The sequence below is a fragment of the Cydia amplana genome, chromosome 16 (genome assembly GCF_948474715.1).
Source record: "Cydia amplana chromosome 16, ilCydAmpl1.1, whole genome shotgun sequence".
Lineage (NCBI taxonomy): Eukaryota > Metazoa > Arthropoda > Insecta > Lepidoptera > Tortricidae > Cydia > Cydia amplana.
In genome coordinates, this window is record NC_086084.1 from 1781386 (window position 1) to 1798735 (window position 17350).

At 37.1% G+C, this 17350-nt stretch overlaps 1 protein-coding gene and 1 long non-coding RNA gene across 2 annotated transcripts in view; one reads left to right on the forward strand and one right to left on the reverse strand.

Moving 5' to 3' along the window:
* Positions 1 to 17350, forward strand: part of LOC134655447 (uncharacterized) — a 304347-nt gene that overhangs the window by 266327 nt on the left and 20670 nt on the right. The gene's annotated exons all lie outside the window — the stretch shown is intronic.
* Positions 13328 to 14152, reverse strand: LOC134655168 (three prime repair exonuclease 2-like). The gene has a single exon (XM_063510620.1). It carries the CDS (start codon positions 14142 to 14144, stop codon positions 13329 to 13331), a length of 816 nt encoding a protein of 271 aa, XP_063366690.1. The 5' UTR covers positions 14145 to 14152; the 3' UTR covers position 13328.

Here is a 17350-nt window from a genome sequence, read left to right on the forward strand (position 1 = left end):
CAAAATTCAAATATTGCCTTCTCGCCTGAAGTGCTAGATTTAGCCAAGTTTCCTTAATTTTAGTGTATTTGTATCCAGTCCAAAGCCTAGGACATCTCCGTCCCAAAGTTGAGAGCTAAACGGTAGACATAGTTCTCAACCGCCGGGTTTAGCTTTCAATACACTCTTTACAGCAATTTCCAACTTTTAGGTCAAGCCGCTGTTTTGGCCGCCAGTTTTTAGAATGCGACCTCGACTCTTCTGCCACTAGAGGTGAAACTTGTTTGATGCATACTCGCACTGTGATCCGCCGTACGGGGTTATAATATGGGGTAACGTTTGTTAGGGTTAGGGGTCTTCCACTAGAGGTGAAGTTTGTTTTTATATGTATAAATTACAACTGATAGTAACATACATTCTGAAGCCTGATTCAGATCTTATTTTATTACGACCTTCAAGATCGCTCACGCTGATTGGTGCATGCAAAATGAAACAAAAGTCGTGCAAGAGATACGCACCAATCACCAAGATGATCGAAAACCAAATAGTTTGCAATCACATATTAGGTATTTATTTCTGATTTCAATACTTTCAAGTCTTCTAACTTGACATCATTCCGATTTTGGTCACTTTTGATATCCGACAAGGGCGACAAGTAATATTTTACGCGTTGAATGATAGTCATTTTTATACAAGTCACGTAAAATGTTTGTGAATACATTTTGGAAGCTTAGCACATAAGTTAATTTAGAAATGTGTTCGTATGAAGAAGGTGGATATGCAATCGACACTGGCTTGACACATTTAATTTGAATATAGAAGCTCAAGTTTGAATGATGTTTAAATCAAACTTGAGAATGTCAAATTACTCTACTTCCATAAGCCGTCATGAAATTTTGTGTTTGTAAATTAAATAATAAATAATGTATTGACAAACTAAAGTGCCTTCAAGTATTTCTAATAAACCTCCAAAGACCTCCTGTAACCATTAACAAAATGTAACAATTATTTACATTTATTTATTTAGTATAATATGGGACTTGTCCTGAAATAAATGTTATTCATTCATTCATTCATTGATTAATACATTAAACCCATCTAAAACAGACTTGCAGGAACTCTCATAGGGACCATTCGACACGAGAGCTAATAGCCTGTGGCTATAGCCATTGCGTTATTCAAATAGAAGTGCACAAGAAAGCGTGTTTGCGCGTGTCCCCAAACCCGAATGCGGGTAGTTTACACTGGGCGTACCTGCAATATCCGCCAGTAGCTCATATCCGCTCAAGCGCCGCTTTACGTTGCAGCGCGGGGCATAGGCGGGAGCGATTTAGGACTAAAAGTAACGGAAATAGGCAGTAGTGTTATCTAGATTGTTTATCTTGTCTTAGATACAGGCTGTGCCTAGAGTAAGGGTGACTGTATTGTTTATTATGTCTCAATATGCTCTTTAAGTGAAATACCTAGATATATTTTAATATTGTTTTTTTTTTTTCAATTTAATATGCACCTACGTAAAAACGTGACCTTCACTTTTTCCAGCCAGTACGGGAGGTAAGGGACCATTCGGCAGTCGGGAGGCACGGGTACCCCTTGTAAATCGTCCGATTTTGGTCCCCTACCTCCCCTACATAAAACATCAACAACACTTCAAATTCACAACTGTGTTCACACCGCGCCAAACGCGGGGTGGCAGCGGCATTAAGACGATAAGCATTATTTCTGACATTTCTGGTTTTGGGTTCTACAGTTCAATGTTACCATTCTAACCTGGCCTAGCCAAGGTGACGATCGCTTGCGCTTCGCCATCGAACCGTTTTGTGCCTCTATCATTCTTCCATATTAGTGTGACAGTGACCGTTGCGTTTCGTTCGCTACGTAGCATTAGCGATGGGCATGTTGTCTACGGGGCCTGTTGTAAAACCGTATCGCTGTAAGTCTATGACTTGGAGCACACCGCGCCAAACGCGGGCAGGTAGCGATATTAAGACGGTAGGCATTCTGCGTGGCGACAGATCTAGCTTTGTGATCACTAGTTCAACGCCGTGTATATTGGAATCCCTAGTATCAGTTGCTCGTGTGTGAATTCAGGATATTATCACTCTTGAATATGATAAGAATGATAATATCCTGTGTAATAGATATAAGAGACTTACAATAAGACTTGATTATAAGACTTTGTAGATAGAAGTGGATAACAGATATGTATGTAGATTGTAGATAAAATAATAATTTTACTCGGGATGTAGAATAAATTCAATATACGCGATATAATTCAATATACGCGATATAATCCGTTTTAATAGTTTTATTTCATTGATAATCTTACTCTTTATAGCACACCTCGGTAGAATACACAGTTTTAGGAAAACAATTGATTATAAGTATATGTATATGTAAATAGAGGCAGACAACAGATGGTCTTATCCCTAAAAAGCGATCTCTTCCAAACAACCTTAAGGTAAGGTATCGAAGTCAGAGAATGTATTAAAAGAGACTTACTATTACACTTTTATAGTAGGTTGGTCCAATCACCCTGAAAGTATCTGATTTAAATTGCTCAAGGGTTAACTGGAAGAGATCCTTGAAAAGGATAAGTTCGCCTTTGTACTAATGATGTGTGTTCTTTCATGTTTTATGTTTCTTTTTGTACAATAAAGTATTTTACTACTACTACTACTACTATTCGATCTCGACACGAATGCAATATCGAGCATGTTACCCGGCCGATCATCATGCGTGAGTGACAAAAAATCTTCAATTTAAATTTCATTGCACAATACGAATAACTGAAATGGTAGGCAATCGTTCACAAAGAAACAATCCCAAAGGGTTTCGACATTCCTATATTCTACCTGTAGGGATTTCCCGGGATTTTAATAATCCTGGGACATTGGAATCGGGTTTGCTAAAAATCCTGGTTGTAAAATATGATGGTATACTTCGTTTTTTTTTAGCATTAGAAAGACTACGCGGTCTTGCCGTGTCTTTTAATTGAAAACACTTTTTTTAAAATCAGTACCTAATACTTATGAAAGCAAAAGAATGTAAATAATCGTATATGATTCATAATTGTTACATATTTGCCGTGACTTATTTTCCAAACGTGTTTTTCAATAAAAAGACACGTCAAGGTTGTTTACCTTTTTTCTAATGCTAAAAAAACGAACTATAGTTAAGTATGTCGTTTTTCTAAAAATCTACTAATATTATAAATTCGCAAGTAACTGTCTGGTACCTCTTCACGCTGAAATTACTGAACCGATTTAGATTAAGTATTTAGTTAGTTTGAGGCCCGAGGATGGCATAGGATAGTTTTTATCAGTCATCATTATCAGCAGACGATTTCGTGGGCAGACACTTGTTCAAAAATTTTCATTTTTTTTCAGAGGACTATAGGGCTAGAATTAACTTTTGTATTTTCAGCTAAAAAAAATTTTTTACTTATATTTATTTAGCTATTCAATAAACATATAGAACAATAAATTTAGTTTATTTTTGTCAATGCCAATGTCACTTGCCGTTTTTATGGGACAGAATACTCAAACTAGAACCGAAAAACACGACTTCTACTAAATAGTAAATCACACGAACCTCCAAGAAGCAACGAACCCTAATACATTATAAGGGCCAATTGATTTGCTCAATCAAAACAAGTCAACCTAAAACACGATGCCCTTATTACGGCGGAATAAGGTTCAGTTTCGCTTAGCTTGGCCTTTGTTGATGTTAAACGAGCGTGGAAAGTAATTAATATTATCTACGTTTAGGGGATGCGTACAGGATGTTTGTGAACTTTGATGGCATAGTATAGCCTTAGAGAAGGCCAGGTATGGTAGCACCATAAATACAATAAAATATATTTACAGTAGGTACCTACATATTATGGTGCTAATTGACCGCACTAGTGCGGTACTTGTCGAACATTTTACGGGTCATATGTACTGTAAAACGTTGTACGAATAGGTACATAATTCGCAACTCGTGTCGATTTAAAACATTCCCTTCGGTTGTGTTCTAGTTTATCGCCACTGACTTATTGCGAATTTCCTACTTACCACACTTGTATCGTAATGTACTACTTATTATGGTACCTATATAATTATGTTTTAAATTATATTTATTTCCACACGCTACTGCTTCTAACAACGTCTATAAAAACACTTTTACGGACGGATTTTCTATAAATGCCCGGCAAATTCGTCTCTTCACAAATAAGGGCACCCTGTAGATTATTGGTCCTTCTGAAAGGGCGGCTTAAGGGCCCGGGCAATGAAACGGCCTAAGCTGGAGAAATTAAAAACTTATCCGGTTAGTTACGTTTGCGTACTATGATTGTTACGAGTGGAAATATAATATGGCGACATTATTAATTTAGTTGAAAAGATGATACAATTACAATTAGTACTTACATTTTTGGAAGACGATCGATTCTACTCCCCGTGAGATTTATGTATGTATGTATATACTTTATTGCACATGGAAATAAAAACACGAGAAACATAGTTACAGAGTAAATTAAATACAACAAAGGCGAACTTATCCCTGTATGGGAGCTCTTCCAGTTAACCTTTGAGGAAACGAATAAAACAAAACAGAAGTAACGATGAATGACAAACAAAAAAACAATAGTGTACAATCACTAAAATTAATGAAATGCAAGTTTTGAATACACATTGCTACAAATAATATATATAAACATAAATAGAAATACTTAAATAAATAAAAATAAAGCGTACATATATAAATATAACCTAAATAAAATAAATAAATAAATACTCAATATATGTCATAAATAAATAGATATGAGCTCGATCCAGAAAAGTAAACTAAAGAAGTACTAATCGAGGAGAACCGAATTACTTATGTATCGGAAAGCCACAATTTTTTAAGCCTCTCCTTGAGTGATGCTACAGATTGGGATTGCCTCGCGGACACCGGTATCTCGTTCCATAGCTTCATGGCGTTTTAAGTGGAGATTTAAGTGTTCGTAATAAACCTGCTGTCTAATAATTATCTATTGTACCCCAGAAACTTCAAAATTAAGAAAAAAAATTGCGTTCACCGCGTTTAAAACGCCCCCATGCAAAAAGCGCGCGTCTTGTGATTGTGACTGTCAAAATGAATGGAAAAAAACGTTTTTCTTTATATTTACGCTGTAAATTTGCGTTCAGGTATATCGAAGTGTATCATAAAGTGGCTTAATTTTGATAATATAGTACCTACGTCATTTTAAATAACCGAAAAAATATTTTACTTAATGCTTTTCGAATCCTTTAACAGTGTTAACAAATAAATCCTTTAAATTAACACTCAAGAAATTTTAACCTCTTCAACCCGCACTGGACCAGGACTATAATCGCGAAAATCGAACTTCGTAAATTTCGGGCATCTTTCTCTGTCACTCTAATTACGCCTTCATTGGAGTAAAAGAGAAAGATCCCCGCAGTTTGCGAATTTCGGTTTCGACCCCCAGGTCACTGGCAAGGTTTCTTGACATATACACCATCATAGCAATGTTTGGACTTCATTTGGCAAAGAAATAATTTAACTTGCGGAGAAAATCCCCAGAGATAAACACATCCAGGCACATCTGGCAGACGAAACTAGTTTAAAAAGAATATCAAATTTCCATACGCAAATAAATCTTCTTTGGCTCGTATGCATCTCTTTTGGCGGGAATCCTAGATTTTAGTACTGTCAAATAGTGGTTTTAATATTTCAATTAAATTAATATTAAAATTATTTATGTACTTTTTTATGTTTTTGCACATTATGGTTGTTAAAAATTAAATAATTGCTATATTAAGTAAAGGACTCCACAGACACAACCGATAATTGCATGAAATTTGCGTTACATTGCGATATTTTAATCGATGCAATTTGCAAGTGAAGAGATGGCGGGACGACTTGGACGCATTCTATCAAAGCAAAGGACTCTCGATGCGACCAAGGTAACGTTACTGACATATATAATATAAAATATAAGAATAACAGTGACATTAGGCAATGCAAGGCAAGGCGAATGACGAATCTGAAATAAACTTAAGAAAATATTAAAAAAAAACTTTTTCATACTAGTCCTTCAAGATATAAAGATATCTACACTTAACTAACCCTCTTCCATGGCATTATCAGTTCAATAAAAACCCTCCGGAATCCTCCCAGCTCATAACCCTTCGATAAAACCATAAACAAAACACGGGCCCCTTTATAGCGAACACATGTAAGATAAACTGTTCGCACTGTAACTCCGAAATTACAGATGGGAGCGTCTTAAAAATTTAATAAAAACCGACTGCAATATGTACGCCATCCGAGCATTCAAAGCCTAAACACGAGGACATTATTTTGAAATATGGCGTGAGAAACACTCCGTTCAAAGTCCCGGTCGGAAAATTTATAACCTCGTAAATCATGCTTATTCATAGGTGTTTTGCGCTCACGAAACTCATATAGGATGCCGTAGCGTCGGTCATTAGGACGGCTGAGGATTGTGAAAACGCCCAAATTAAAAAGGCCATTAAAAAAATACGGCGTCGATTTGAAAATGGAATTCGAAAATGAATTAGGCTCGGATTGGTAGATGCGTTTGCAAGGGCATTTATGGTCGGTTAAGTGTTTTATTTGGGGACTAATTCCTACTGCCACTCATACTTATTTGCACTCATTTCACAGCTGGGCAAATACTCGTACTTTTTTCTCAGTTAAATGGCAGACTGTCAATTTACCTAATGCCGACCAAATACTTACCTAAACAATAATAAAGAGATGAAATTTGTTCAATGTAATGACATTACTATTGACAGCGTAGTGATTGAAATTTGGAACGAAATGGATAAATAAATGATGATACATTCCATATCATTGCTAATAAAAAAGAACTCAGCGACATGATATTCTAATCATGAAGAAAAGCGACTTTATTTCATTCCAGTTTTTCATTTATAAATAAAAATACCAAACAACTACGATTGAGTTCCAGTGCAGCGGTCACCAATACATTTGACTTAAACTAAATAAAATTGAAACGCAATTTTATCAATTCAATATACTTTTCCGTCGCAGACTGTGAATTCAAGCGTGCTCTCTTTAGGTTGAAGTTCAATTTGCAAAAATAGATTTATTCAGTTTGTATAGATAAATTTAAAGAGAGAAAATCTATTTACATTTCTAAAAACACGGGATTGATATTTGCACAAACCGAAGATTTTATATTATTTTTATTTTCTCGGTGGAATGGAATAAAGATTAGTCATAAAAGTTTCAATGATCACAAGCCGTATAGTGAAAACCGTGCAACAATAACCTAAAAAGATTTCAGTTCTATTATAGAGAAATAAGTAATGTTGGAGTGCTCATTCCATACTCGTACATACATAGATACAAACTCATTTTAAGGTTCAAGTAAGCTTTGGAAAAACTAGATTAATTAGATTTAAGCTTAATAAGTATTAACTTTTGAGCCAGTTATAAACTTATTAGTAATACGATTTACCATATCTCCCATACAACTTATTGTTTATTAGTTAAGGAAACTGTTCTATGGAGTCAGCACGCAAAGTGTACTTCTATGGAACAAAAAAACTCGTAGACTATTTCTTACCTTTTCTCAATACCACGTTAATTAATTTAAACAAAATCGCCAGCATCCTTGGTACAATGCCTCAAGGGCCTATTTTAGATTTAAGCTAGTTTTTAATTTCTTTTAGTAATACACTGTATATATCTTGTTTGTAAACAAAATTATGTAGTACCAATGTAAGAATAAATGTAAGCAAATTTTTCTTGTGACCATTTATTTCAAATTACCTAAATGTTATCCTCATTAGTACCTGCTAACGTCCTTATAATTAAGCGGGATGCCATTTTATTTCGCAGAGAAAATCGTACCGGAAAAAATACCTTTATTTTTTTTATTTCCCTGCCTCCCATGATTTATAATGGGGAAAACCGAAACTTACCGATTTTTTTACGAGCCACAATCGCTTGATTTAATAAAACACTCCATCCCAGACCTATCAGCGCTATGCTCCAAAAAGGACGTTTTTTACAACACTCACTAAAACTTTTTTTATGGCAGGCAACACTCGTAAAAGGTATAAATAAAATATCGCGGGGCAACACTGTCGGGGTGGTGGGGGTATCGCAATAATTTCCACGTTTTTGGCTATCCGAGAGGCCTCTTTTCGATTATAATTTATAGGTTGAAATGAAGGAAGCGTATCAGGCCTCGAGTATACGCTCATAAATGTTGCCATAAAATTGTTTGCGCGAACTGCTGGGTAATCAGATCACGTTTGACTAACCGGTCTGAGCCTGAATAAAATACTGGCGGAAGCTCATTCTGAACAGTTATTCGGGAATAGATCTGATATTGAAGCTCGACTGTAAGTACGAAATATTTAGCCTACTTAACCTACATCTGTCATAAGAATATTTTCGAAAAACTGCCCCAAGTTACTTTAGAGGAACCACTCCCAATATTGGGGTAGAAATGGACCTTTTTGGGCAATGGGCGTCGCGAACGGGCGAACGTACTCAGCTTAAAGTCCTAGCCTTTATTCGTAAATCTTACCAAGTGCTTCGTCTATCGGCCCGATTCGGGAAATGATTTAGTGATTCACTAGATATGAAATAGTAAAGATATGTGACGTTCCACGGCAAAAGGTACCATTGCCCCGGCTGAATATTGGAGCGGCGTTAATAATATTAGCGTAGGCGCCAGCCGCCATAAGGTACCTTTTGCCGTGGAACGTCACATATCTTTACTATTTCATATCTAGTGAATCTCTAATTCATTTCCCGAATCGCGCCGTATGACTAATCAATTTAAATGTAACTATGGGACGTTTTCCGCAACTTGTCAGACCTGTGGTAGACCATGTCTGTCTCGCATCGGTCTACTCAGCCACCAAAAACATTATTTCTACGGTGTTACACCATAAATCGTCTGCAATAGACGTATAGGCCAATGATGATGATGGGACAAATCAAGTTATTATTATAAAATATTTTGATTTGTGCCATTTTACCGGTAAGTTTAGTTTATTATTACGTGCCAAGTTCAAGTTATATTGGGCAAAAAGTGGCTGTCGCGGCAAAGTTCACTGTGAGAGGCCTGCGAGGTACCCTGTATTATCATACGAATTATACGAAAGTGAAATATGGCGGCGATGTGGCCAATTTTGCCGTTGAAGTGAATTGAGCCATGAGAAGTCGACTTAAATGATTATTTTATTAAACCAAAAACGTAGAGCATGATATAATAATTTTAAATTTCCGCTGAGCAAAAAAAACGAATGTAAAATCAAGCCTGACCAGTAATATATGATCATTATTATCAAGAGGGCGCTGTTACTCTCATGTATAGAGTGACAGTTCAGTATAGTATGAAAAAGTTAGTTACAGTGAAATTCCGCAACATGGCGCGTGAATTCCTGGTCAGGCTTTAAATAAATTGTACCTAGGTACTGAAATGACTGCTGCAACAACTATAATTCAAAATCAGCGTAGGTAGTTATTCGATTATGTCTAAAAATGCTCAGGAATAAAGGAAAAGTGTCACCGTCTCGGGCGAGACTTGAACTCGCGACTCAAGGATACCATGGTATGGTTCAGCCCACCCCTCTACAGTACTGAAACTTACCCATTGACATTAAAGGGGTCATTGCGCTAGTTTTCGTCCACTTGACGAAATTTGAATATAAACCTACATTGCTGCACAAATTTGGACTTATTGCTATCCTTTGTCTAAACAATATATCTATCTATACATAAAAAATATATTTTGCAATTAGCAAATTAGAAATGAAATATATTATTCGCTAATCCATCGAGTGGACGCATATGCGCCTTGTCCCTTTTTCTTTATTTTTAAGCATTGTGGAATCCTTTGCAGAATAAGAATAAGAATGTCTATCTATGAACCAGGGATGTTGCGAATATCCGCATCCGCATCCGCAACCGCGGAACTTCCGCATTATTTTCAACATCCGCATCTGCATCCGCATCCGCATAAAATCGATGCGGAGTTTAATGCGGATGCGGATGTGGAACAGGTCGGTACAGGAACGTCTTATAGCATCGGCGTAAGTGCTAGACTAATATAGGTAATTTAGTCATTAGCCAAAAAACCTATTAGAAATGAGCAGTCAAGCGTGAGTAGGACTTAATGTACGGAACCCTTGGAACGCGAGTCCGACTCGCACTTGACTGGTTTTTTAAAATAAAAATTATAAAAATGTAATATTTGACGTTTTTTATGTATCTATCTTGACATCCGCATCCGCATCCGCATCCGCGGATGTGAGCCTTTAAAAATCCGCATCCGCATCCGCATCCGCGGATGTCAAAAAATCGGCATCCGCAACATCCCTGCTATGAACTACAAACTACAACATTAAACAAAATTCCGCTTTTCCCAACTTTTTCTAAACACGATTTAGCATATCTCCCACAGACAGCATAAAAAGACTCACTTAAGACTCCGTTGCACGTTAAAACGCTGAAATTTAACCCGGAAAACCTCAAACGCCGTCTAAGCAAATCTTTTAAAATCTTTAAGCGATGAGCTGCAGCAAAAAAGCGGAGACAAGAAGCTAACGAAGTCAGGATACCAGACTCAAAGGACTGAGGATGCAGGGACTTGTGAGGACGCTTGCATACTTAAGAAAAGGAGGAGCCCGATTCAGATTTAGCGATTCGTTGCGGTTTTGATCTTATCTGTACGTGAGATGCGCGATCATCAAGACCAGGGATGTTGCGAACATCCGCATCCGCATCCGCAACCGCGGAACTTCCGCATTATTTTCAACATCCGCATCCGCATAAAGTCGATGCGGAGTTAAATGCGGATGCGAATGTGGAACAGGTCGGTACAGGAACGTCTTAGCATCGGCGTAAGTGCTAGACTGCTAGGTAATTTAGTCATTACCCAAAAAACCTATTAGAAATGAGCAGTCAAGCGTGAGTGGGACTTAATGTATGGAACCTTGAATCTTGACATCCGCATCCGCATCCGCGGATGTGAACCTTTAAAAATGCGCATCCGCATCCGCGTCCGCGGATGTCAAAAAATCGGCATCCGCAACATCCCTGATCAAGACGATCGTCAACGTCGTATCAAAACCAGTTCAAAACCATCATGAATTGTTAAATTAAAATCGACCTCTAGGATATTGACGAGTGTGTTTAGAATCGCGGCTGTATAAAACTGTTTAGGTATTTCAAATAAATTGCGGTAAAAATTGATGCTTGGCATAACTTGTAATTTACAAAATTAAATAAATGAATATTATTTGGGGACAACCTTACACAGATCGACCTAGCTCTAAACTAAGAAAGTTGTATATTGTGCGTTTGCCGCACACCTATTTTACATCGATAATCTAATGCATCGCGCGTAATGTAGTGTCACCTAACGAACTATAAGTCGTATTTGTATGTGACTGTTTGTTTCCTAAATAAATAAATAAAAATCCTAAATTCCGCCGAAGCATGCATTCAACGCTGCGTTTATCGCATAAAACAACCGCTTGCTTAGAGCGTAATATATTTGTCCCATCGGTAATTCGGTATTTGTAGACACGTATATTTCAGGATTTAAATAGGTATTTTGAGACTTGGACGATGCTAATAATTAAAGTCATTATGTTATGACATAAGATAAGATTTCTTTATCCCTTCAAGTGGCGGTCAACCCGTTATGGTCGGATCGAAGAGCAGTAAACTGGCAGCCCACCACTCACGGGTCGATGCGAAAACCAGTAAACTGTCGGCCATCAGTGAGTGGTTAATGAGGTGTTGCCGTATTTAGAGGTGAAATTGGACGCATTTAAGTATAATTACGCTCTTCTAGCGCCCAAAATTAGGTAGCGAGTTAGACAAGGATAGCATACCGTAAGAAACACAAATACACTTGGTGTAAAAGTTGTTGGTGAGGACCATTCATTCGGGAACGACCGCCTAGTCCGAGTTCAGTCTTGATTTTTAAGAGGTTGTTTTGTAAAATAAATTGTATGTTAGGTCCCTTTTAATGATATAATCTTAAAATTAAAAGTCTTAATTTGATAAATAAATATTAATCAACTCCAATCATCAATTTGTTTTATAGTGGTATTCATTTTAACAAGGAAACTGGAAAATTGTCATTCTTCCGGAGTTAGATAAGCTCTGGGCCAAATGTATAAACATTATAATAATTTAATTGCTATATTCAAATGGCATATTTAACGCTGATTTTAACGATATGTGATTTAATATAGGTACTTTCAAACATAGATAAACTTAAATCGACGATTTTGTAAAATTCTTTTAATCTGCGCTGACCACCCATCGGGGCCCCGCCACGTGACTGCTTTTGCGCAAATCCGCGGCGCCACTTGACTACTTTTCGCGTTTTCGCTGGCACCACTTGAAGGGCTGTGTTGGTACATAGGTCTTATAAATATCACAGAAGTCCGTCAGCTACACAACATTCAGACATTTATTATGGGATCAAATCATTTTGAAATGTAGGGCAAAGACAATGACATTATGATATTTAGGTGCAATGAAACCAAAACTATAAATCAATGGATATAAAGATAGGTATATTATCAAAAGCTATTCATAGTTAATACAGATACTTATATCAATTACGCTGATAATGTATGATCGCATTTAAATATCGACAAGCTAGATTAGATAAAAGATGATAATATTATACAATACCGTATCTGCGTATAGTTTTTTGTGAGGATTTAAAAACATAATTTCTCATAATTCTCCCTTTTGTGTGACCATTTAGAGTATATAGACGAACAATTTAAAGTGTGTTGTTGTAACTTAAATTTTACTACTCAATTTACGTATTACGTTGTCGAGTTATTTATTTCCGTAATTATATAAGGCCATTTATTTACATAATTAAATATACAGAGGTACTACAATACAAACACTAAAAAGATTATAACTAGCTTAAAACTGAGTAAGTACCTAAGTAAATATTCTTTATTGTGTACCATAAAGTAAACAATATACAGAAAGCTAAATACAAGCTTAAGGCTAGGTAACAACAGGCGGTCGTATCGCTAAAAAGCGATATCTTCCAGGCAACCTTCTAAAATAGGCCCTGCAATTAATTTGCTCAATAAATCCCGATGGTGCACTATCCTCATTGTATCAGAACCTGTACCATGAGTCACTGACAGTGTCAAAACTGACATATACACTATCGAGAACGTAATTTACTTTCTATACATCTCATTCGCACTAATATGCGAGTACGAGCGAGATGTATAGAAAGTAAATTACGTTCTCGATAGCGTTTATGTCAGTGCCAAACTGATGGTAGCCGTACAGTTGCATTACGGGTCACGTACGTCAGCAGGGAAGCGACAAAGATTATATTTATCATCATCAATCCATTTTACAAACTTTCGACCAAGATGCTCTGCGATCTTCAGCATCAGGTCACAGTCCGCTTCGCCTTGATGTGATGTTCTGGGAGATTTATTTAACAATCGTTTGTAAACATATGTCAGCTTGTTCGATTCTTCAGGATGCTGTTTTGAGCGAGTGTGAGGATATGTGCGGTTTTTTGCATGGACTCGGATTCTTCCTTGTGACATACATTGCCTTTTCGGTAAGCTTTCGTTCAAGTCATTGCCACCTGATGTTCCAGCATCCTCATACGCTGTTGTGTTCTCTATAATGTCAGAGAATGCCAGTAATGTATCAGCATACATGATGTTAGCATCCGAAAACGTAACACCTAGTTTAGTAAAATACCTCTTCAATATAGGGAAGTCAAAGTTGCCACCGCTGTGCGCGATCAAGCATACAGGTTTCTTCAGAGTATTGAGGAAATTATCGATCATAGGAAAACTGGATTTGTCGAAGTAGCACTCGTGTTGGAGATCTTCGTTCTTGAAGCCGCCTCTGCCATTAGACTTCGCGTTATAAGTCATTTTCTTATCAACTTTGAAGCAGCGTATCAACTTGTTTTGAACCCTGAGCTTCTTAGACTTCGAATCACTCGTATCGAGAAGGTGTTGACGATTCACCGCCACCATGGCTAGTTCTGTTATTTCGTCCACTTTAGCGTCTCTACCTGTAGTGCCGAGGTCTAGAAACACGTATGTAGCTATCGGAGCCATAATTGCAACTGATAATGATAACATTATCAATGCAGTGCTGCACGTATCTGTGCTTAGGATCGAACTAAGGTGACGTACTCATCCAACTGATTGCACGTCTTATGCATGTATACAACCTGATTATATTAGATTCAATCTAATATTTTTTATTGGAAGAGTACGAGTATACTTGGAGACGCATAACATCTATCAGTATATGGCAGCTATTTTGATTTAATTGTTTTTAAAGCGCTGGTGGTCTAGTAGTAAAAGCGTGCGCTTTTCAATCCGGATCGCGGGTTGAAACCCCGGCTCGTACCAATGTGTTTTTCGGAACTTATGTACAAAACATCATTTGATATTTACCAGTTGCTTTTCGGTGAAGGAAAACATCGTGAGGAAACCGGACTAATCCCAATAAGGCCTCTAGTTTCCCCTCTGGGTTGGAAGGTCAGACGGCAGTCGCTTTCGTAAAAAACTAGTGCCTACGCCAATTCTTAGGATTAGTTGTCCCATGAGCCGTGGCAAAATGCCGGGATAACGCGAGGAATAAAAGTGTACAATATACGAGTACATATAACACAAGCATATAACTAGCAATGGCTTCATTTGCTGCTGTGCTCTTATCTAAAATAATCCCAGTATTTCCACAATATTCTCATAGGTGAGAATATTCTGGGCACATAATGCTGTTTAATCCCCGTCCGCGACGGTTTTCGGCGTGCGAGGTATACAAGCTACACGGTGTACCTATAGGTATTGTATGTTGTATGTCTATACAGGGTGAACTCGGAAACATAATCAAATCCTGATGAGACGTGACTACTCGTACAAATTAAATATGAAAGTTTGGCCCCATTATTCATAAGATTTGGCAAACCACTGTGAAAATACGTATTCTGGCTTCTGGCAAATAAACATTTCTATTATATTCTAAATGTGTCGCTTTCTAAGAAATACCGATGTCAAAATGACGAATAAGAACACACGATTATCAAGGATTTGTTAGACTCCCTCTGCGGAAATATACTTCAAAATATACACTCTGCAACACCCGCCATTTTCAAACCTACAGTAGTGGGTACTACACATAATGTTAATTATTGTCACTCGTCTATAAATGTGAGCGACTAAGGGTCGGTTGCACCAAACTGTTTGTCATCGTTAAAGAGTTCGCTAAATTTTACTGTATGGCAAGTTTCATAGTAAGCCGCCGGGGCGCACCAGGTGACGTTGATCAGTCTGTCAAGTGCGGATGGTGCAACTCGCACTAAATGTGTTAAAAACGTGAAGGTATGAAATATTATACTGCTAGCTAAAATATGCCTTCTTCTAAAAGCTAGTCCTTGGTTACGCCAGTGGTGTCACCCTGTATAGTTTGCGTTATACATCGTGTGCAAGACACCGCGAACTTATATTATGTGCCGGCAGACTTGTTGAGTCGCTAGCTTTTTAATGTAATGACAACAACTTAGGGATGTCACGTAAGCACCACTTGCGCCATCCCGCTAACCCGTGGTTACCGGTTAAACCTGTACAATATACCTGTATAATACACTTCTTACTACTGGGTCACTACAGACCTACTCTCATGGGCCATTTAAATTAAAGTTGTACTCCACATTTTTTTTATTTCGATATTTTTATATTTTTTCTATTCCGGATCAAGAAGGCTTTGGCTAATAGTACCAATGCAACCCCAATGCAAATTCGGGTCTTCACATACACTCTCTCCATGTGAGTCACATTGATTAGGTACTGTCTACAGTACTAATATGCGTAAACGAGTATCTAATTACACAACAAATTAATTAATTAATTGCTTTTTTTTTTTTTTTTTTTAAGGTAGTTTTAGTGTTTTTGTTTGTGTTTTTTTTTTAATTGTATTATTGTATTTATATTATTGATTTATAATTAGATATAAGAACTGAATTTATTACAAAAACTCTGGAATATTTAAACGAACATGTTAGTTTGACACAACAAATTAACATAATCACAATATTTTCAAGCCAGTATCACTTCTTACATCTCACTTGCATATTTATTGCCCTAAACTTAGCCAGTATTTCACAAACTTTAATTAAATTTAATAAACCGCGACAACCCTGGCTTGCTGGATTATCGCTAAACCTACAAATTTACCACTACACGTAGTTTATACAAAAATAGACCTTACAACTTGGACGTAAGGTCTTACTTAGTTGTACGATATAGTGGTAGTATAGGTAAGCTGGAACCTGTGACCGTCGAGGTGTCTGGTCATAGATGACTTCTCGTTAGATCCCTAAAGGTTCATTTAGACGGTGCGAGAACTCGCATGCGAGTTTCATTACATTTCGGTGTTTGATTGGTCGGCTTGGATGTAACCTCAATAGTCCGCAATTTCAACTGACAAGATCTCGATTACAAAGTTGATAAGTTTCACTGTTCAGTTGGGTCCACGTTAGAGACTTTCTTCTTCATCGATCAGAGCTAAAAGCAAATAGTTATTAATATTAATAGTGATATAGCATCGTTATACTGGTCAAATAAGATCCACTCATGTTGACAGGTTTCTGAAGTCAAACCTGTTTTACAAGCTCCGTCTATAAATATTTAGGTTTATTTTTATTTTATTAGCCTTTAGTGTGTCCCACTGCTGGGTAAAGCCCTCCCCTCTTTCCCGCCATTTGTAGTAGGTATACCTATAGATATTTTTTTTATAAATACGTTTACATGACATTACATTTGCATGCATTATTATATATATTCCGTCGCGGCTCTATCTATTATTGGCAAGTGATCGCTGTCTGGTACGTACATAATGACGTCACATATAGGTTTAGCCGCGGCGTGTCCTTATGAAGTCTGTTTGTTTTAAGTTTCAAACTTTGCACTTAGAACGAGGGTGGATATACTAGTCAACGGGCTAACAATAGGTCGAGTAAAAATTATATTTACTAGTTCCATTTCTCAACCTTAATTTGTTGTTAAGCGTGTAGGTACTTAATTGAAAATATGTATTAGAAAATAAAAAAATTAAGCCCCATTTTTATCCCCTTACCATAGAGAGTGAATTTCCAAAAACCCTTTCTTGGAGCTCTACAAAAATGTACACTTGAAAAAGATATTAGAGTTAATTTCCTACAGTCGCTCCGTCTGATATATCGGAGCGGCCAAGGTGCTAAAAAATATCTTAACACGCACTTTAACTCCTTGACAATAGAGACGTGTTCAGATATTTGTGAGCACTTTGGCGGCTCCGATAT